The sequence below is a fragment of the Hylobates moloch genome, unplaced genomic scaffold (assembly GCF_009828535.3).
Source record: "Hylobates moloch isolate HMO894 unplaced genomic scaffold, HMol_V3 SCAFFOLD_16, whole genome shotgun sequence".
Taxonomy (NCBI): domain Eukaryota; kingdom Metazoa; phylum Chordata; class Mammalia; order Primates; family Hylobatidae; genus Hylobates; species Hylobates moloch.
Genome location: NW_026652291.1, coordinates 47,380,888 through 47,404,155, shown reverse-complemented (window position 1 = coordinate 47,404,155; position 23,268 = coordinate 47,380,888). Strand labels below are relative to the sequence as shown.

At 42.0% G+C, this 23,268-nt stretch overlaps 1 protein-coding gene and 1 pseudogene across 1 annotated transcript in view; one reads left to right on the top strand and one right to left on the bottom strand.

The window, feature by feature from the left end:
• Positions 1-22,102, bottom strand: part of ARMH4 (armadillo like helical domain containing 4) — a 45,227-nt gene extending 23,125 nt beyond the window's left edge. The window contains exons 1-4 of the mRNA XM_032179556.2: positions 21,966-22,102; positions 7,892-9,313; positions 2,992-3,243; positions 1,416-1,625 (exon numbers count right to left, since the gene is read on the bottom strand). Of these exons, the coding sequence (XP_032035447.2) occupies positions 1,416-1,625; positions 2,992-3,243; positions 7,892-9,257 (1,828 nt within the window). The 5' untranslated portion in view covers positions 9,258-9,313; positions 21,966-22,102. The remainder of the gene's footprint in view (positions 1-1,415; positions 1,626-2,991; positions 3,244-7,891; positions 9,314-21,965) is intronic.
• LOC116484778 (ubiquitin-like) lies at positions 11,177-11,563 on the top strand (annotated as a pseudogene).
• Positions 22,103-23,268: the final 1,166 nt, after the last annotated feature.

The following is a 23,268-nucleotide window of genomic DNA, read 5'->3' as shown; positions in this document are numbered from 1 at the left end:
TGCTGGGTAAAGCTGTCATGTCTAACTCAGGTTAATTTAGGGAAACCTGCTTTTTCCAGATGGCATCAAGGAGAGCAGACAGTTAATATGAGATGCTAAACTCAAAGTCATACAGTATTTATCTTAATGTGGAATGCAAGAGCTGTTAGCCTTTGAGCCCACTTTGATCTGTTTCTTAAACCAGCCTTCTACTGTGGAATTCTCCATACTGCTCCTAAATGTCATGTTCCTCTGTCAGCAGCCCACCAGTGTTACCCAGAAAGTGTGCACCAGACTCAGCTGCAAACCTAGCTCAATCTCCTTCCCTGGTTTAGACAAAACAAAATAATAGCATATCTTATGTCTTTTACTGCAGCAAACACATGGCTAATCGAGTGCCCAAAAGCTTACCAGTGTTCCAGATTAGTTTAAGAAATTCTGCACTATAAATCTCTGGACATTTTGTATCTCCAGCCAGGAACTATTCACCTGCCAAAATGCTGATTAATTACGTGACTATGTGTCATATTTCTAGTCTTCTTATTTGTTGATAGGCAGCCGTGCCCCAAGTTTCTTTTACATGCTCAAAGCCAATGTCTTGGAAAGTACAATTTGGCATGAATTTCTTGGTCTTAGTAAATAAAGAGACTGCCTATCCCCAAATAGTGGCACAGACTAACCCAGAGATGTTACTAAGGGAGAATAACCCAGCATTAACAACCAGAGCAATGCTGTTAAAATACAATCCACATTAAAACTTGCAACCAAGAAAATCTGGTGGGGAAACTCAACATCTCCATCTTAACCTAGTATTCTCAATCCAACTTGAATACTGAAATCATCTAAGGCAGTCTTTTAAAATGCTGATGCCAGATTCCACTTCCCACCATCTTAATCTGAATCACTGGAGAGTGACTCAGGCACTGGGATGTTTCAAAAGCTCTCCAAGGTAATTCTAATGGTCAACTATAGTTGAGAACCACAGATCCATAGCAGAGTCAGCAAATTTGCTCTATAAAGGGCCCTATCATAAATGTTTCAGGCTTTGTGGGCCACTGAGTCTCTGTCACAGCTTCTTAATTCTGCTGCTATAGCACAAAAGTAGCCACATATATATGTAAATGAATTAGTATGGCTGTGTTGCAATATAGCTTTATTTATGAACACCGAAATTTGAATTTTTATAACTTTTCTATGTCACAAAATATTATTCTTCTTTTGACTTTTTTTTTCAATCATTTCAAAATGTAAAACCATTCTTAGCTTACAAGCCATTCAAAAACAAGTGGCAGGCCAGATTTGGCCCAGCTGTAGTTTACTGACCTCTGATCTATACTGCAGATTGAATATACTCCTACTTAATTCTTTCTCGAAAACATTTGCTCAGTGACTCACTCAACCAGTCCTTGAAAAGATTCCCTTCAAAGCATGAATACCTTCAGATTCAAGTTGGTCCAGGCCATATGACGCAGCTGTATAAACGCGAGTAATAGATGGAACAACAGTTCTTCTCTCAGGGGACGCCTCCGAAGCAGGAAGTGCATGGGAAATGCTGGGTTCCCCCACCATTATTCCAGGGGGTGTCACTGGAGATCCCAGAACCGGTGTGAACTCCTCATTTGGCCCTGTGACTGTGTCCATTTGTTCTGCCAAACACAACAGACAGGACTTGACCCACAAGATAATCATTATGGCAAATGTAAGCATGTGCTTTCACTTTTTAGGCAAGAAATGATTAAACCAATATCATACAATACAGCAAGTTTGGCACTTGGGTCAGCTCTCCTTTCCCATATTGTATTAATCCAACTCCCCAAAGCAAAGACCTTCAGGAAAATGTATTGTCTTCCAGGAAAATGTATTATCTTTAATCAGAATTTTGTTTTTAAATTTTAATCTCCCATTTATTCTATTGGCAATATTATGGATGTTGTAGGATTTTATATTATGTATTGCCAAAGGTAAAATATTTAACAAAAATACATTAAACTGTATTTCAAAGACTACTTTGGAAAGACCGAGTGTCTTTCTTAAAATCAAGTCATAGAGTAAGAGCCTAGATGTGGGTCTGGAATGTCAATTTAAAAGCAGCCAAATATAGCCCCAGGAATTCCCAAGTCCAGAGACTCTAGAACACTAGTAGCTTTCACACAGAAAACTTGACTGCCTTTAAGAGATCAGAGCATTTGAGAGCCTCCTACATAGAAAGCACTTTGTAGACATGATTTCAAATTCTTAAAATAACCTATAAAACAGATAGGCATTATTTAGAGGTGAACAAACCAAAGCTTACAGAATTTAAGAAACTTAGCTTGAGGCTACAATATTAGTGAAAGCCAAAGTTGTGATTCAAATTCAGGTCCATGCTTTTTTCACCTCATCCCCCCAGCTCCTAGCAGCAGAGTTGCCAAATAGGAAGAGCCTTCTCAGGGGGTCTGGCCTTTGAGGACCCAGAGGTGAGCCACCAGGAGACCTTACTTACAAACTAAACCCTTGTCCCTTTTTTTTTTTTTTTTTTTTTGGCACGGAGTCTCGCTCTGTCACCAAGCTGGAGTGCAGTGGCGCGATCTCAGCTCACTGCAAGCTCCGCCTCCCGGGTTCACGCCATTCTCCTGCCTCAGCCTCCCGAGTAGCTGGGACTATAGGCGCCTGCCACCATGCCTGGCTAATTTTTATATTTTTAGTAGAGACGGGGTTTCACCACGTTGGCCAGGATGGTCTCAATCTCCTGACTTCGTGATCTGCCCGCCTCAGCCTCCCAAAGTGGTGGGATTACAGGCGTGAGCCACTGCGCCCGGCCAACCTTTGTCCTTTTAAGGCTCTGGAACACCTCTTCAAATAAGACAGAGTTCACACCCCTTTCCAGGTAAAGGGGTGTGTGGTGTGTGTATGTGTGTGTGTGTGAGCGCACGCGCTGATGGCAATGTCGGCTGCCTCACTCATTCTATTCCTTGTCCGCTTAACAGAAGAGATCCACCCCCAAAACAGAGTCCAATTTCCTCCCTTACAGACCTTCCACAGTGGGAGTAACTTCAAAAGACAAAGGGACGACTGTAGTTGAAACTGTAGTGGCCAGAGGCTCCCATCTTCTTGCCAGCTGAGTAACACCAGGAACGTCAGACACAGGAGAGGGGTCTTCCTTTTCTTCCTCAGTCTTGCCACTGTCTCTGATAAGCTCGAGGGTAGCAACCTGCTCTTGTGTCACCATGGATAAAGTGGCATCTGGCTCTTGAACAGCTGTTGTCATCTCTTGAGTGATGATGTCTTAAAGGGGGGAAAACATTTAAAAATAGACCAAATCCCTATTTTTTTAAAAAGAAATCATGATATGATTAAAAACTTGGGGGGAGGGGAGCAGATGCTATTTCAGGAACTGAGAAAGCAAAGAGAAAACTCAGAAGTAAAATGACAGTAAATAAATGTTCTCTCTGTCACTGCTTTCAGTAGCTGTGAATCAATCTACAACAGAGATAAAGAAGTTCATGGAAAAAGCTAAAATGAAATCTAAAACAAAGTAGGAAGATCAACAGCTAAGCTTCCTTTCAGGCACATGTTTGAAGGTCAACATAATCAGTTTGTTAAGAAACAAATTATACAGAACTAAGTTACACTCAAAAACTCTCAGAAACATTTGTATACAGTGTATTCATTTTCACATTTGCATTTCTGGAGGGTCAAGGGAAGCTAGCATTTTAAAATAAAGGAGTAATAATTACAATAACTAATATTTACTGAGTTTCTATGTTAAACACCATGTGAAGTGCATGACATACAGTATCTTAAGTATGCATCCTCCCATATGTACTACAGGGAGATAGGTACTAATATCATTCCACAGAAGCTGCATCATAGTGCTCAAGAATGCAGGTTCTAGAGCCAACCTGCCTTAGTCACTTACTAGCTGTGTGATCATAAACAAATTATTTCACATATGTGGGCCTTGAGTTTCCTCAGCTATAAAATGGGGATAATAATAGTATCTATCTCAGGGAGTTACTACAAAGATTAGATAACACAAGTAAAACACCTAGTATTTGGTAAGTTTTCAATAATTACCAGCTATTATAACTCCACTTTACAGAACTTAGGTTTAGAAAAGCTAAGGAGCCTGCCTTTGGTCACATTGCCAGCACTCTTAACCACTGTGCTAACTATGCCCAAGGAACAACTTGGAGAGGCCTCTGTAGAAGGTGTGCATTTGCTTTTAGATCAGAAAAGGAAATGAATAGAACTGGCAGGGTATGACATTATCTGTCACAGGTCCACTTTCTTTACAACATTATAATTCCCTCAAACACAGTATTAAAGACTGTTCATAATAATACTCTGCTTTCTCTTCAGATCATAAAAATGTTTTGCCTTCTACAGACTACTTATAAGTCAAGATTTGCCCTCTTCTTATGAAGGGGCTATGCTAGAAATTTCAAACACTGTACAGAGCAACTACTAAAAACTTAATTTCTTGAAAACCTTATTGTCTCTCTTTTTTAAAATATTAGTTCTACATACTAAGTATTTTAGCAAGATCAGTAAGTTATACAATGAAAAATAACATTCTAGAGATAGCTTTAAAAAGGTTTCTCAAAGTTTTTATTAATGACAGGCCAGGCGCGGTGGCTCACGCCTGTAATACCAGCACTTTGGGAGACTGAGGAGGGAGGATCACAAGGTCAGGAGGTAGAGACCAGCCTGGCCAATATGGTGAAACCCCATCTCTACTAAAAACACAAAAAAATTAGCCAAGCGTAGTGGCACATTCCTGTCATCCCAGCCACCTGGGAGGCTGAGGCAGGAGAATTGCCTGAACTCAGGAGGCGGAGGTTGCAGTGAGCCGAGATCATGCCACTACACTCCAGCCTGGATGACAGAGGGAGACTCCGTCTCAAAAAAAAAAGAAAAAATTTTTATTAATGACATCATGGCATATCCTATTACTTTAAAAAAAAGTTGCCTTGAAAATAGTGTATCTGTTTTAAAATAATGTGTATTTGTTTTTCACTATAAGCAGTTCCTTTTCTTGGTACTCATCAAGTTTACACTATTTTTCTATTTGAATTGAAGAGATTTTTACATTTGATGGATTAATATACCTAGTTACAGGACAAACAATGTGAGTTAGGGTAAGGTTCTCACATGAGCTTCATATTTGCACTCTATACCATTGTTTGAATTTTGTCTCTCTTTTTTTCCTTTCTCCAATATTACAGTAAATCCCTAGAGAGCTAGGATTCATTGTCTTTCTGTACCTCTAGCACGTAGGGCAATTCTCTGTTTGCCACAAGAAGGCAATAACATATAGTTTTACCATTTTAAGCAGTAGGTGTTCTCTATGTTGCCCTCATTTTTGAAAGCATAATGAACACTTCTGAGAACACATATACAAAAATAAATATGCAGGCGCTGTTTGTAGTTTTATGAAATAGCAAGAAATGTCAAAATGCATAGTATCTTGAATAAATAATTGCTGTTAGAGAAAGAAAAGTGAGAACTAGAAATAGTAATAAAATTTTTTTAAATAAACTTTAAAGTTTCCTAACATCTCTCATTCTTCCTACTTCATGTAGGAGAAAAAATAATTACATGTTATTTTTAAAACCTGATCTTCAGTTGAAGCAGCTAACTCACTCAAAGGACTATAATCTCAACATACTCATCTGTTAATAATATCTAAAAACAACAAGAAATCATTGCATATTCTGAAGAAGATAATGTCCTAAGTGGTCCCTGGACTCTAAATGATTAGCATTGAAGTTGTTTACTTCAGAAAAATACTTATGATCACCTGAAAATGAGTAGTAAAACATTTTGGCTATTCTATAACAACTGCTGTCAATAATTGCAATCTTTCCCATTCCTTTGAACTCTATGGGAAAAAAAAAAAGTAAAACAAAAGTAATAACTTGACAGTTCCTCTTGGTACAAAGAACATTTAGAAGTTGTTTGATTGATTTTGGGTAAAGTAGATAATCACATTGGATAACTCCAGTCTGAATGGTTCTATATCCTCATTTGTAAATTCACTGAAAACATATTTATTGAGTTCCTACTATGTGCCAGGAATTGTGCTATGTGCTAGAAATTAAAAGAAGTGGCCTGTTAAAAGATTATAATTTGCTGAGGCAATTGTGACTAAGAACCATATTCAAAAACCAAAATAATCAGGAAATTACCAATTCCATTTTACTTTTTAGGCCATACTAATAGAAGCTAATACAAGTTTAGTGCATAAGAATCATAGATTCAATTGTGCAGTGAACAATCTGGGGCTATATGACTTAACGCTCCAAAAATAAAAGTTCTACGAAGAACTGAAGTAAACTTGTTGCTCAGTCATATCTAAGGTCTTCATGGCCATGTGAACCCAACTCCATGTAAAAACCAACTTACAAGAAATTTTATGGAAGCTTCTATGAAAACCGAACAGCATACTGGGTCTTTCAGTCTTTAAATAAAAATGAATTCGACATGTAAAATTCAATCTTTCTTTTATCATTTATCAACTGATCTTTCACCATTTTAATTCAATCTCAACACCTTATAAAACATATTACTGATTTGATATTTTCTATTAATTGGGCTACTTGGCTGAAGTAACACGTTTTACATGTTCCAAAACAATTTGGAATGAGCATGTATACATTACACTAAGCTTTTCCTTCCCAATGTTGTTATCTGTCCAACTACCCATAATAAAAGAAAACCATTATCCATCAACAACAAATAGAAGGCTCTCCAGCTTATAATATTCGCAGATGCAAAGGCCAAAAGAAAGTAGAAAATGCAGAACCAAGCAAGCAGATGATTTATCTTCCACCCTACCCCCTTCCTTATTTCTAAATGTTTTCTTTTTAGGAAAACAAAGTTAGAAAATTCATATAGTTAATACTATGAGATAACTACAGTACTTACCTAAAGCTTTTTTTGTAAGAAATATAAGGGGTGTGAGCATATTTTACAACAATGTGTATATAAGTATCCAACATTGTTTATTATAGTTTAAACATATAGCTAATTCTTTCACATTTTCTTGTATATTTATACATTTTCATAGTAAAATGTTTGAAAAATATTAGTCTAAAATAAAAATAACAGTATCAGGGTTTTTCAACCTCAGAGCTATTAACATGTTGGCTGGGATAATTCTTTGTTATGGGGGGCTGTCCTACGTAGTCTAAGATATTTAACAATATCTTAGCACCCCTCAGTTCTAACAACTAAAAATGTCTCCAAACATTGCTAAATATCCCTTGGGGGAAGGGGAAAGCAAAACAAAACTATCCCCAGTTAAAGAACACTGGTCTATAGGCAGGATTTATATTTGGGTGTAATTTTTTTTTTTCTTTTTTGAGAGGGAGTTTCACTCTTGTCGCCCAGGCTGGAGTGCAGTGGTGCAATCTTGGCTCACTGCAACCTCCGCCTCCCAGGTTAAAGCGATTCTCCTGCCTCACCCTCCAAAGTAGCTGGGATTACAGGGACCTGCTACCACAGCCAGCTGATTTTTGTATTTTAGTAGAGATGGGGTTTCACCATGTTGGCCAGGCTGGTCTCGAACTCCTGACCTCAAGTGAGCCGCCTGCCTTGGCCTCCCAAAGTGCTGGGATTATAGGAATTGGGTGTAATTTTTATATAAACTAGATGATGTATGTGTATGCTTCTGCTTTTCTTTTTATTTTTTAAATTTCATTTTTTTATTCTTTTTCAGAGAAGAGGTCTCACTATATCACCCAGGCTGGTCTCGAACTCCTGGGCTCAAGCAATCCTCACACCTCAGCCTCCCAAAATGCTGGGATTATAGGCATGAGCCACTGCACCTGGCCTGCTTTTCATTAAAACTTCAACCTATTTCTAAATTTAAAAAAAATGAAAGTTTCCAAATTAAACCAAAGCTTGTTTTTCTTTTTCTTTCTTTTACCTTTCATTGTATTTCCCAACAGTTGGTCCGCCTCAGACTCATATTCTGAGACAGAAACAGTGGTCTCTAAGAAAAACAGGGCATCGTTTTCCTTGGTGGATTCCGTGAAGTCTCCCGTACTTTGGAGCAAGTTCACAATGGAAACTTTCACGTCTTCCATCAGACTTGTGGGGGTAAAGGAACTTTGATCGGTGAAAGCAGGTGATCTGTCATTCCCATGCACTATTAGCAGGGCTGTGCCCGTGTGTGCTTCCCCTTCAGGCAGCCTCAGAGCCACGTCTGCAGCCTCTGTCCAAGGCTGGCCCCCTTCCATACCCTCATGGCTTACTGGTGCTGTCTGAGACATCTCCGTTCTCACCTGAGTCTCTTCATTGTCTCCAAGCTTGGGGGTCCTTATCTGGCTTACACTCTCTAATTTGGTGTCATCCCACTCATCACTTAAGGCAGAGGCAGCTGGAACAGATGTGCTGACACTCACTGTGACTTCTGGAGCTCCCAGCAGACTGTCAGTTTCTGGCTCAACACTCAGGGTGTCCTCGGAAGTTTCGAGTGGTTGCTTGGTGGCAGCAGCCTGGGTGTTATCAGCTGTCATCTGCGAAGGCTTCTCCTTATCAGGTGTGAGGCTTCCAGGCTCAGTGCCTGCTGTGGACTCAGCACCAGGAAAAGAAGTTGTCCTGTGGTCTGTGTCTGCTTCAAATTTCTCAGTCTTTGGATTGGTGGTTAGCATTTCTTTAGTATTCACATAGGATGAAGGTGAATGTCCCAAACCAACTCCTTCCTGACTTTCGGTTGCAAATGATTGATTATCCATATACTTCAGAAAACCTTTTGTGGTTTCTGTGGTCGCTTCTACAATGGGCTGAAAGTCAGTGCTTGTAAGGAGTTCCTCCTTTTCATCAATAGTCAGAGAAGGAGTCGCAGTGATAGCAATGGTTAGCATGGCGTTAGCAAGTCCACTTTCAGGAGATATTCTCTCTGGCTGGCTGGAACCAAATACTTCTTCAACTGTGAGGACACCTGACTCAGTAGCAGTGGAAACACCAGGGTGTTCAGTCTGCATGAGCCCAGCTTGTCCAGGCTGGGTTTCTTTGTTAATCGAGAATGCTTTATTTAATGATGTTGCCGATGGTCCTGCTGACACCATCACTGGATCTTCAGAGACCACCAGTTGGGGAGTCTGCTTTGAGGTAATGGAGGTATTTTCCAGGTCATCGGTGTTCATCTCATCGGACTGCCCTTTTTCCGCATGAACATGTGCTATCTCCCTCCTTTCTATTTTGGGGAAGGCCAGACATTGTGTGGCAACGTTGAAAAGTAGAAGGCTACAGAAAGCCAGACAAATGTGCAATACAATCGGTCCACTCATAGTGGAAGAGAAATGGCACGTACGCTGGCAGAGTTGACAAGTCCAGTAATTGAATCCTGCAGAAAAATAAAGCGTATCAAACTGTCATATAAATACATGTTGTAAATAAATCTCTTTAAATTAAACCGTAAGTAAAATAATCTCCTTGACTTTATAACACACAGAGATGGTAGGTAGGAGAGGATTGTTCTATTTCTTTGTACCTTTGAGACATGGATAACCCAGTTCATTTTTCCCTGCTGAATTTTGCTGATTTAACTTGAGGTTCCCTAGAAAAAGGTACACATCGTTCAAGTATTAAGTTCATTGTTTCTTAAATACCTACTTGAAATAATTTACCCTTGAAGTCACATTTGCAATATTCTCTCCAAATTCCTCTATTAACCATGTAGTCAAATGACTGTAGAAATAGCAACATGTCCAAGAAATAAAAAGTAAGTCTTACACATTCATTCAAATAACATTTTAAGTGTTGCCACAGTCTGAATGTTTGTGGCCCCCAGAATTCATGTGTTAAAACCTAATCAGCAACATGGTGGTATTAGGAAGTGAGGCCTTTGAGAAGTGATGACTTCATGAGGGCAGAACCCTCGTGAATGGGATTTGTGCCCTTATAAAAGAGATGCCAGGGCCAGGCACAGTGGCTCACACCTGTAATCCCAGCACTTTGGGAGGCCGACGTGGATGGATCACCTGAGGTCAGGAGTTAAGAGACCAGCCTGGCCAATATGGTGAAACCCCGTCTCTACTAAAAATACAAAAATTAGCTGGGAGTGAGGGTGGGCACCTGTAATCTCAGGTACTCAGGAGGCTGAGGCAAGAGAATCGCTTGAACCTGGAAGGCAGAGGTTGCAGTGAGCTGAGATCGTGCCATTGTACTACAGCCTAGGCAACAAGAGCAAACCTCCATCTCAAAAAAAAAAAAGAGAGAGAGAGAGAGAGAGACCCCAGGCCAGGCGCGGTGGCTCGCACCTGTAATCCCAGCACTTTAGGAGACCGAGACCAGCAGATCACTTGGGGTCAGGAGTTTGAGACCAGCCTGGCCAACACGGTGAAACCCCATCTCTAATAAAAATACAAAAATTAGCCAGGCATGGTGGCACACACCTGTAATCCCAGCTGCTCGGGAGGCTGAGGCAGAAGAATTGCCTAAACCTGGGAGGTGGAGGTTGCAGTGAGCTGAGATCATGCCACTGCACTCCAGCCTGGACAGGAGACTGGTCCCTCTCAAAAGTAAATAAATAAATAAATAAATAAATAGGGCTGGGCGCGGTGGCTCACGCCTGTAATCCCAGCACTTTGGGAGACCAAGGCAAGCGGATCACCTGAGGTCAAAAGTTCGAGACCAGCCTGGCCAACGTGGTGAAACCCCATCTCGACTAAAAATACAAAAAAATTAGCTGGGTGTGGTGGCAGGCGTCTGTAATCCCAGCTACTTGGGAGGCTGAGGAAGGAGAATCGCTTGAACCTGGGAGGCAGAGGTTGCAATGAGCTAAGATCATGCCATCACAGTCCAGCCTGGGCAACAAGAACGAAACTCTGTCTCAAAATAAAATAAAGAGAACCCCAAGAGCTCCTGGCCCCTTCCACCATGTAGGACACAGCGAAAAGGTGCCTTCTATGAACCAGAAAGTGGGCCCTACCCAGACACCAAATCTACTGACACCTTGATCTTGGACTTCCCAGTCTCCAGAACCGTAAGAAATAAATTTCTATTGTTTATAAAAATCCAGTTTATTATACTTTGTTATAGCAGCCCAAATGGACTAAGAAAAATGAGTTTGAAAACACTAAATATCATCATTAAATGCTGAATACCAGTTACTTTTAAGAGTTTTTTAAAGTAAGTAAATAATTTTCAATGAAAATATGTCTTTTAGCTCTTTTTCTTCAGTGAGGCAGCCGGGCTGCAGACGCAGATGCAGATCTTTGTGAAGACTTTCACCGGCAAGACCATCACCCTTGAGGTCGAGCCCAGTGACACCATTTAGAATGTCAAAGCCAAAATTCAGAACAAGGAGGGTATCCCACCTGACCAGCAGCGTCTGATATTTGCTGGGGAACAGCTGGAGGATGGCTACACTCTCTCAGGCTACAACATCCAGAAAGAGTCCAACCTAAACCTGGTGCTGCGCCTGCGAGGTGGCATTACTGAGCCTTCCCTCTGCCAGCTCGTCCAGAAATACAACTGCGACAAGATGATCTGCTGCAAGTGCTATGCTTGCCTGCTCCCCCATGCTATCAACTGCTGCAAGAAGAAATGCGGCCACACCAACAACCTGTACCCCAAGAAGAAGGTCAAATAAGGCTCTTCCTTCCTCGAAGGGCAGCAGCCTTCCGCTCAGGCCCCATGGCCCTGGAGCCTCAATAAAGTGTCCCTTTTGTTGATTGGAGCAGAAAAAAAAAAAAGAAAAAAGAAAAGGAAATATGTATTTTAAATGCTTAAATCATTTGTTATTCTCTGCAACAACTATAAAAATTACAGTCAAAACATGTTTCAAAATTTAAGGATTAGAAAAGGTTTAAGAGTTAAACAAGGTTAATAGTTTCAGAAAAAAACTAAATATATTTTAAAATTAGCAATCTTTATTGAATACCCACTATTATAAGATAAAAAATTTATTGTAGTATTTGAAATAAACTACTCACATTTTCACTGCAACTAAAACTATATTAAAATTGTTAATTTTCCCCCAAATTTAAGGGTTTCAGTTCTTTTTTTAATCTATTTTGCTGAGTAGAGCCTTTTCTTTTCCCATCATCAGAAATTTCTCAGAGATGCTGCAAGTTTTCTAGAAAATTAAACCTTGAAACTAAAATTCTAAAATAAAAACCTTGACTTTATAAAGTTTACATTTTATTCTTTCTTTCATGTCTAATCATTCAGTGATCTAAGTTAAGCAAATGATGTGCACATGTGAAATTTAGAAATTTATTTTCATAGGGCCTTCTTCCCTTAAGGAGTTTCAAAGCTTCCATGGGTTATCTCATTTAGTCTTATAGGTCCTTTCAAGAAAGAAGAAAGGTAAAGTCCTCAGGACATGATCTACACTGCTGAAGACAAAAAGAAGCCTGAATTTTCCTTCCTTCTTCCTTTTTTTGTTTTTCTTTTCTTTTCTTTTTGAGACGGAGTTTCACTCTGACACCCAGGCTGGAATGCAGTGCGAGTCAGCTCACTGCAACCTCCGCCTCTCGAGTTCTTATGCCTCAGCCTCCCGAATAGCTGGGACTACAGGCGTGCACCACCACACCTGGCTAATTTTTGTATTTTTATTAGAGACGGGGTTTCACCATGTTGGCCAGACTGGTCTTGAACTCCTGACTTCAAGTGATCCACCTGCCTCAGCCTCCCAAAGTGCTGAAATTACAGGCGTGAGCTCCCCTCTCCTTCCCTTCCCTTTCTTCTCTTTTTTTCTTTCCCCAGGCTGGACTTGAACTCCTGGGCTCAAGCAATCCTCCTGCATCAAGCTCCTAAGTAGGTAGGACTACAGGCACACACCACCACACGGCAAAAGAAGACTGACTTTTTCTACGTGAGAAAAAAGGAATCCATGGATTTAGAGCTAAGGCTTCCTGCCAACTACCACCACCACATGAGTGTACCATCTTGGAAATGGGTCCAGCAGCCCCAGTCAACCCTTCAGATGACTGCACCCCTGGCTGACATCTTGACTACACCTTCTTGAAAGACTTTGTGCCAGAACCACGCACCTAAGTTACTCCCAAATTCATGATGCATAGAACTGGTATAAAATAACAAGTATTTATTGTTATTTCAAGCCACTAAGCTACAGGGTAATTTGTTACACAGAAATCTTGAGTCCACGATGCTTCAGGGAAATACAGGAATGGAATGACAGCACGAGTACAATAGTGTCATGTGCAGAAAAGAAACAGCATATCAGGGATTACAAATTTAGCTGAAGAAAATTGAAGCCAGAGATGACTAGAAGAAACATAAGTCCCCAAACAATCTGCAAGGATAATGAGACGGGTGCTAAGTTTCCCCATATGCAGATGGGGATTTGAAACAAACATATCCCAATATTAAATTACATACTGGTAGCTAGCATTGTTTTTGTTTGTTTGTATGTTTATTTTTGAGATGGAGTCTCACTCTGTTGCCCAGGCTGGAGTGCACTGATGCCATCTCGGCTCGCTGCAACCTCCGTCACCCAGGTTCAAGTGATTCTCCTGCCTCAGCCTCCCAAATAGGTAGGATTACAGGTGCCCACTACCACGCCTGGCTAATTTTTGTATTTTTAATAAAGACAAGGTTTCACCATGTTGGCCAGGTTGGTCTCGAACTTCTGACCCCAAGTGATCCACCTGCCTCAACCTCCCAGAGTGCTAGGATTACAGGCATGAGCCACCGTGCCCATCCATTTTTTTTTTTTTTTTTGAGACAGAGTCTTGCTCTGTCACCCAGGTTGGAGTTTGAGAGTGCAATCTCAGCTCACTGCTCCCTCCACCTTCCGGGTTGAAGTGATTCTCCTGCCTCAACTTCCTAAGTAGCAGGATTACAGGTGCCTGCCACCAGACCCAGCTAATTTTGTATTTTTAGTAGAGACAGGGTTTCACCATGTTGGCCAGGCTGATCTAGAACTCCTGACCTCAAGTGATCCAGATCCAGCCATCTCAGCTTCCCAAAGTGCTGGGATTACAGGAGTGAGCCACCACACCTGGCCACATTGTTGTTTTTAAAAAAGAGAAAATGGCAAAGATATTTGATAAAGAGGAAATAGCATGTGCCACAGCATGTCAACATTCTGGACATTAGTTATCACTGTACTTTAGATAAGCCAGGATGCACTGTAGTTCATAGCCAGGTAACACATCACTGAATTTGGCTTGATGCCTCTATTTGCCTTCCTTAAAACAAAAACATAATGAAGGGGCCAGGTGCAGTGGCTCATACCTGTAGTCCCAATACTTTGGGAGGCCAAGGCAGGAGGATCATCTGAGCCCAGGAGTTTGAGACCAGCCGGAGCAACATGGCAAATCTCATCTCTACAAAATTAGCCAGGCACACGCCAATAGTCCTAGTTACTCAGGAGGCTGAGGTGGGAGAATCACTTGAGCCCAGGAAGTCAAGGCTGCAGTGAGCCATGATCATACCACTACATTCCATTCTGGGCGACAGAGAAAAGATCCTGTCTCAAAAACAAACAGACAACAACAACAACAACAAAAAAAACATATGAGGCCTGGTGCGGTGGCTCACGCCTGTAATCCCAGCACTTTGGGAGGCCAAGGCAGGTGGATCACGAGGCCAGGAGATTGAGACCATCCTGGCTAACACAGTGAAACCCCGCCTCCACTAAAAATACAAAAAAATTAGCTAGGCGTGGTGGCAGGTGCCTGTAATCCCAGCTACTCGGGAGGCTCAGGCAGGACAATGGCATGAACCTGGGAGGCTGAGCTTGCGGTGAGCCGAGATTGTGCCACTGCACTCCAGCCTGGGCGGCAGAACAAGACTCCATCTCAAAAAAAAAAAAAAAAAAAGATAACTGTGAAACAAGAGAATTGACAGTCAATGAAATTACACCTTTGGATTTCTGTTCAGACAAATTGATCCACTAAATTCTATCTATATAGTTGAACAGTCATAAAAGCTATAGAATTCTGTGGTTCATTTCTGATCTGTTCAGATAGCTGCCCCTTCCTAAACAAATACTTTTTCTATTCAGTGAAATCTTACTAAATGTGTGGCCTAAAACCTTGGCCCACATGATCCCATACTTCTGAATAAAAATCTGAAAACCCCAGGCCATCATGAATGGTAATGGAGTTTAGAGGGACTTGGGCTGGCATCAGAAAAATTATTCCTGAATCTTAGCTTTATTGATGTTAAAACTTGCTATATGATACTGAGCAAGTAGCCTCAGTTTCTCCTTTGACAAAATGAGGAATTAAAATAATCATTGAAATCCCTTCTTCATCCACGATTTTATTCTCATACCTCACCTATATGACATAAAATAAAAATACAAATATTTCTATATTCCTATAATGTTACAATCAAGTAGGAAAGGCACTCACATGGTGGAGCAGATGCTTTATGTGCTATGTGTATGTTCTGGAGTCATGTGAACTGAGAGAAAAATTTTACAAACAAATCAGATCAAGGGAAGAAGGGATAAATAATAAAGACTTAATACAGCCCCACTGCCTTTCCAAAACATAATTTTCCTTCAAAATTTTATTTTCATCTGTATCTTGGGTTTTAGAATTTTTGTGTGAAGGGAATTCTGCTATTGCTCCAAAAGACTTTCCTTCTGTGATTGTCAGCCACCTGCTTTCTAAATTCAATTACAACAGAAAGAGTGGGGGTGAACCACAAGCCTTTGCTTTTTTCCCCCTTTTCATAGGCATTGATGAAAGCTTTTTCTATGTCCGTGTATCGAGACCATATGTTCCCTCTCCCCACTATTGAAAGCAACGACTGTATGTTAAAAGGAGAAAAGACAACCTGTAAGAAGAATAATAGAAAACACATCTGGAACTCAGATAAACTGATAGATGACCTTCAAATTCCAGGATTTTCTCCATCTTTCAAAGCCCAGTATAGGTTCATGTAGTCACTCCCATTAGTCTAATGTCCCACAATGGGAGTTACATGATGCTCAAGAATAAACGAGAAGACTGTTGTCAGTTCGACAATATTTCTAAACCTAAATAACCATCTGCAACCATATTTTGAAGGCTATGAGCCTTTTCCTTTTTCCTCAACACTGTATCCCCTTCCTGGCAATGTGCCTGGCACAGAAGAAATGCTCAGTAAATATTGGCTGAACAAACAGATGAATGTCTATAGCCCACTTTGCTGGGAGAAGTGGAAGGAGGAGAGATTCCATTGCATATTAGAATTCTGTGTCTTAATTATCTTCAATTAACTCAATCATAAGAATATTTAACAAACAAACAAAAACAACATTCCTCTTACTTTTCCCTTCCACTGCGTATTTGGATGCTGCCTTCTTTTCACTGTATCTCTTCATGCAAATTAATTCAGATAAATAAGCTCTAACCAAATTACCACCTGATGTTGGATATCAGCTTTGAATAGCTTAAAAAGCACCTCCTTCAGAGCAGGTCAGTAGCACTTTGTCTATCATTTGCTATCAAGGTATCTATCCTAATAGCTTGGCAGTCTTTTGAACAATTTACTGCATTTCTTCCACCACTGAGCAAGATAAGCTGTTCTGTCAGGCATTATCTTTGACAATCTTACATAGCTACAGTCCAGAATCGGTTTCTTTGTCAAGCCTAGGCGTATTCAAGTTTCAAAGACAAATGAAAGGCAACATAAAAAATACCAGCCTTGGCCATCTGGTTAGACTTAATCAGATTTTGTAAGCACTTGGTCAATATTTTTTCCAACTAAAATGAATATTGCTGTTTCAGTATGTTACCAAAATGAAGACACAAAAGGGAAACCAATATGTTAAATCATTCTCACCAGCGATGAAGCTACTATTTCCATTGTCAACTGAGTTTCATATATAATATTAAGGCACGATGAGCATCACCCCAAGAGTGCTCAAGATACGGGAGGGCTGTAGAGTGTGCCAAGAAACTGGTGACACTTCGCTTTATATTTTCCTTTTCTTATGATATACACAAAAACTACAGAGAGCTGCTGTGGGGTAGGTGAAGAAAGCTACCTCATCTTGGCTTTTCATTGTCAACTGGAAGTTATTTTGATGACACTTCAAACACAACCATCTTCATCTGAACTTTGGTGACCACCTTGAACTCTTCTCTCCTTTACATTCTAGATTCACAACTGCTGTGGATCCTCCTCTCATAATCTCTTTTGGAATTGTAACTTCTGATCACCTCATTGGATAGTTATTATTTTAAATGCCTCTTAATTGATTACCTTGTCTAGGCTCTCTCCTCTCCAATCTATTTTATACAATCCAGTTGGGTTTTTTTTTTTTTTTTTTTTTGGATAAGAAGTCTCACTCTGTCTCCAGGCTGGAGTGCAGTGGCGAGATCTCAGCTCACAGCAACCTCCTCCTCCCAGGTTCATGCGATTCTCCTGCCTCAGCCTCCTGAGTAGCTGGGACCACAGGTGCATGCCACCACGCCCAGCTAACTTTTGTGTTTTTAGTAGAGACGGGGTTTCACCATGTTGGCCAGGATAGTCTCAATCTCTTGACCTCATGATCCACCCACCTCAGCCTCCCAAATTGCTGGGATTATAGGTGTGAGCCACTGCACCCAGCTGGTTTATTCTTAAGACTAAAAATTGCAATAATCAATCAAAGACAGCTACCACTTAGGAGCTGCTATGTGCCAAGCATTCTAAGTGCCCAGTGGAAATTATCTTATTTAATCTTTACAACAACCTAATGAGGTAGATACTGTCATTATCCCACTTTTTAAATGAGGAAAACAACAGGCCGGTAGAGGATAAGTAACTTACCTAACGGATAGTATCTGTTTTTGATCTTTCGGATTCTGTCAGAATTCAACGTCCCTACCTTTGCCACACAACTCTCTGCTTTCCCAAAACACAGCATATAATGTCCCCAAATATACAATTGCCAAAGTCCATATCTGATAATGCAACCCCACACCACTGGTGCCCAGTATAAACACCATCACCAGTCACACACATAGCACTTTTATGTGCCATACTCATCTCAGGCTCCTAAGTTGCTTTTTGTTTGTTTTGTTTTATTTTTGAAACGGAGTCTTGCTCTGTCGCCCAGGCTACAGTGCAGTGGCATGATCTCGGCTCACCACAACCTCCACCTCCCAGGTTCAAGCAATTCTCCTGCCTCAGCCTCCCGAGTAGCTAGGACAACAGGCACGTGCCACCACACCCAGCTAATTTTTGTATTCTTAGTAGAAATGGGGTTTCACCATGTTGGACAGGCTGGTCTCGAACTCTTGGCTTCATGATCCACCCACCTCAGCCTCCCAAAGTGTTGGGATTACAGGCGTGAGCCACCGTGCTCAGCTCTGAGGCTCCCAAGTTTTGAGAATGACACTGTATGACCCATGGTTCCCTACCCAGGTATCCAAACCCTGGCCTCCCAGGTCACATCCCATTCTGGCCCATTATTTCCCCACCCTTCTCCTAGCTCCTGTAGCATGAATTGTCATGTAAGTCTCAGCAGCTCAAATGAGATTATGTTATTTGCATACAAACACTATTCTTTACCATTCTTTTGTTTGCCACATAATTAATAATAAGGGTAGGCACAAAGAGGAGAGATTCCATAAATATTTGTTGGCATGATGTGAATATAAATAACCATTTAAGAATGTGAAAAAGAATGTTTCGAGTCCTTATTTTGTACTGTAAGATTTTTTTAATGACATTTCATGGTCTAACCATGTCTAATTGTATGTTTTATTCAATACCTAGACAATTTTGGCTACTTATTTAATGTGTCACTCTAACAATAACTTATGTGTTCTCATTTCTGCTATATTTTAAGGTTTCAGAGATTACACACACACACACACACACACACACACACACACAACAGACCAACAGTTACAGGTAACAAGTCTCACAGCTTCAGGTCAACATGCTTGCCAAATACCATCTCACCTTTTGAAATACAATTAGTGATTCTCTGATGAGGGGGAAAGTGTCTTAATAATCTTTGTGTCTTAATAATCTTTCCATTTTTTGTCTTAACAATCTTTCCACTTTGTCCTTTTCATGATCATTCCTCAATGATTAATTTATCATTGTCTTACTTTTTCTTTTTTTAAATCCTTAAGGCTGTTACTGCCAACACTATCTTATTGCCGATACTATTGTATTTACCTAAAGCTGAGCTTATAAAGACTCTCACTCTATTAACCCAGCTGTGGCAAATGGCATTAAGGTACCACGTTTCTGATTCACTGTGCTACTGACAATCATCACTGGTCTGTTATATTGGCTTTAGGATCTGGGCTGCAGCTATACTTCACCATAAATTAAATAGCTGAATGACAGACAATCCTTTCAGCAGCATGTTCCATCACAATGGAAGGAGGGAGAAGGAGTAAGTAACCACAAAGAAAAGCATGGTCCCCCAGGAGGAAAGCAGCCCCAGAGCTGGCAGTGAAGAGGGTAAGTAGGCTGGGGTCAAAATAGCTACTCTGGAAACTAAATACCAGTAAAAAGTACTTTACCATCCCTGAAGACCACACCTAAGTTCTACATACTGAGCCCACAAGCTTTAGTCTCTACAAAACAGTGATGTAGACAAATGAAGATATCCATGCTTATCACCCCTAGCATATCATCTCATCCCTAGTAAAAGGAGACAGACTTGAAGATTTAAAAACAGGCTTCTTTGAGTTCCAGCTCTACCTTAGGCAAATCACTGAAACTCAGTTTTCTTGTTGCAAAGTAGAAATAACAATGCTTGTTATATTTTTTCGAAGAGTGCGGAACGCACACAAAAGCGATAATAGACATAAAAACAGTTTGAAAAAAAAGTAAAGTATCATGCAATATAAGACATACTAGCATGCTACTGACATGCATTCCCGTCAAATACAGAAATGTGAGCAATTTGAAGCATCCGTAACATCAGCCACAAATGGAGTAGCGTTTTTTTCCCCAAGGTATTTTCATGGAGCTTCCCCTTTCAGCTTTATCATGTAGACAATGTGACCTGAGAGGCTTCTGCTGTCTGCAGAATCCTATCCTGATGAATCTTGATCAACAAGCTCTTCTCCATGCATCAGACAGTTTATTTCAGTGACCCAATTGGACACTTCATTTCTGGTTTTTGTGGTACACAAATGTAGCCATTTGCTTGGCTAGATCTCTAAGTAGTTGACATTTAAAGGGAAGCTGAAACTAGCTTCAGATACTTTTCTTATAATCACCAAGTAAACACAATATGGAAAAATAAGATTGACCTCACATCTTACTTAGGGAATGAGTTTTCATTTTACAAAAATTAAAACCAGTTTCCCTCTGAATAGACAGTTTCCCTATGTGAGAATTTTTTTAAGTTCAATTAACAAAAATACAATTCCATACACAACTTTTCAGACAAACATCTACAGAATAAAGGGCAAAGGACATCTTTAGTTGGAGAGTGGACATTTTCCATAACAGATAAACCCGTTTTCCTCATTTTGATTCTATACTTATATTTAGCATCAAACCATTTCTGTAATACCAAATTATAATATTGTAAAGGTCTGGCAGGAAACTCCGAAATATATAGTAAGAAGCCTCCCATGAAAACAAAGACAAATTCACATCTCTCTAATTGGCTCCGTTGCTGTAGCTACCTTAGACTTGGTGAGCCTTGGGAGTTTTTATGAATAAACTCAACCAATATCAAATCTGTCAGCTGCACAAGTGCTTGGTTCATTATTATGACAAATACAAAAAATACCACTTTATTCATAAGAGCAAGTCAGAGTACCTTTAAACCTCTGTGTGTAAAAGAAGCAATGTTCTGATGCTGCGAAACCTTACCCGGTTGTGTGTTTCAATAGATGCTACTGTGGGGTTCTACTGGCATGTGTGCCAAAGTCAGTCAATGACTGTAGATGCTTGGCTAAAAGGAGACTCCTTGGAGCCCAACAGCATCACTTGTGATCAAGGAAATATACCAAAAAAAGAGCAGGCATGTGAATTCTGACCACTCAAGAATTTTTGCCCTTTGGAGAAGAGATATTTCAGAACTCTAGGGATGGTTTTGTGAACCACTCCCCACTCCCTCTCAAGTTTCAAACTAAAACTTCCAAAGAAAGAAGGCAGACACTTTAAAGCAGCCATCTCTCCTCTCTTCCACATCAGTTCTGCACTGAAATTGGATGCCAAGTGCTAGGCGGATCCTCGGGATCATCTGGGAAAGACAAGGATTTCTCATCTTTGAGAACCCAAACTCTTAAGGGTCCTGTTTTGTTCGCTCCTGCTTGCCTCCTCGCCAGCCAAGGTTCTACATGTTTGGAATCTACACAAGTCAGATTCTGTCAGTGACCACGAGGCACATGAGACATTTGGGCACCTCCGGCAGCACCTCCCAACTATTCCGGAGTCTCAAGCAGAGCCTTGCCTCCCCCAGGTCTAACCCGCAGACCCTCTTTCTAATTAAGTGACCTTTCCAAGGAGCGTCCTCCAGCCGCGTCCTGGGGGACGAGTCAGGCGCTGAGCAAGGAGGCTCGACATCTCTGCGCTAAACACACAACTGTTTGTTTTCTGCAAAGTGGCAGGACATATTTCGGTGGTGATCGCAGCAACGATTCGCTCCTCGATTGTTGGGCTCTGAGTGGCACTGGGGACACTGCCATCGACGGTTTGAAAGGAGTAAACCGTTGTTTTCGGGAACTTCTCTCCCACTGCTGTGGGATTGCGAGCGGAGGGAGAAAGAGAAAGAAAAGCCCACACAAAAGCCGCCAGCCTTGCAAGCTCCGCCAGCACAAAGGCCGGCTTGCTGGTGCGGAGCTGGGAGGCTGGGCTGGAGCGAGGAGTGCGGTGAGTCCTCCGAGGCCTGCGCGCCGCGCCCAGCGCGCCCGGAGCTGCCCCCGCGCACCCCGCACCTGGGCACCGCGCTCCGGGGGAGGCTCGGGGCGCAAGCCTGGCGCACCCAGGGCTGCAACGCTCCCGAGACTGTTACGCTCCCGGGGCGACCCCACGCCACTGAGGCTCCGGTTCCGTCCCTGCCCCGGCGCCACGTCTGCAGCCGCGGCCGCCCAAGTGGCCGGAGCCGGGCCCGTCCTCACCTGTGCGCCTTCAGCTGAGCAGCGCGCGGAGGACAGAGGCAGCGGCGGCGCGGGCGCTCGGCATCCCCGCGGCGGGCCCTGCGGCGGCGGCGGCGGCGGCAGCGGCGGCGACTCCCTCCGCTGTCTGGGGCGCTAGGGGGAGGGCGCTTCGCTGTGTTGCTTATTCATAAGGCCGCGGCTACGGCCGGGGATTGGGCGGTGAGTAGGTGTGCCCGCCCCGGCTCTGCTGACACTGACAGCCGACGCTGTTGCCCACGCCCCTCGGTGCCCACTTCCCCGCCTCCGCTCTCCCGCGGGGGCGGCTTCTGCTGGAGTCCCGGCACCTGGACCCCTCCGAGATCCAGTGCTCCGCTTCTCCTCTTTACAGCCGGAGCTTCTGAGGCAGCTCACCCTCCCTACCTACGCAGAAGAGACCAGGGCACCGTTTACACAAGAAAAACCTCAGTTTTGCTAGTCTTTGGTTCAGGCAAGGAGCGCAAATCTGAGACTGCAGTGTTCCTTGTGGAAACTGTGGACGGCTTGGCGGTGCCCTTGAGTAGGACCCTTAAAGTAACTCTACACAGAATGTCCCTTCTCAATCCCTCGGAGAAGTTGCAAACTAGTGCTAGTCACAAGTAAGGTTTATTGAGCCCTTACTCCTGCCAGGCACAAGAGTAGATGTTTTGCCCATTACTTTACCTGCTTGATCTGCACAATAGAAGGGTAGATATTGTAGTTCTCATTTACCAGGGTAGGAGGTTAAGGCTAAGGGCTGTGTAACTTGTCCAAGGTCATCCGGCTCGCGTGGCCACCGGGAATTTGTGTCCTCCATTCTTGAGCCTCTCAAGGACTGTTTTCTTTTTCTGTTACTTCTAATTGTGTGGAAAGAGGTGTCGGAATCTAAAGGCCCATTCCGGAGCAACCTCCCCAACCCAGCATTTTACATTTGCAGCGCACTCTTCACATTTGTCCCCTATTGTACTTATTAACTCCCTTCTTCGTAATATCTTAGTCCCCTTTTGTAGTTAATTATAAACACCTTGAAGTCAGAGCAAAAGCTGGCTCACATTTGATCCCCACACCTAGCACAATGCACAGGTATGTACTGGTTTGTTTGTTTGTTTGTTTTTGAGACAGGATCTCACTGTCTCGTCCAGGCTGGTGTGCAGTGGCGCCATCATGGCTCACTGCAGCCTCGACCTCCTCCTAGGACCTCAAGCCATCCCCCACCTCAGCCTCCTAAGTAGCTGGGACCACAGTCATGCAGCACCACGACTGGCTAATTTATTATTATTATTATTATTATTATTGGTAGAGATGGGGT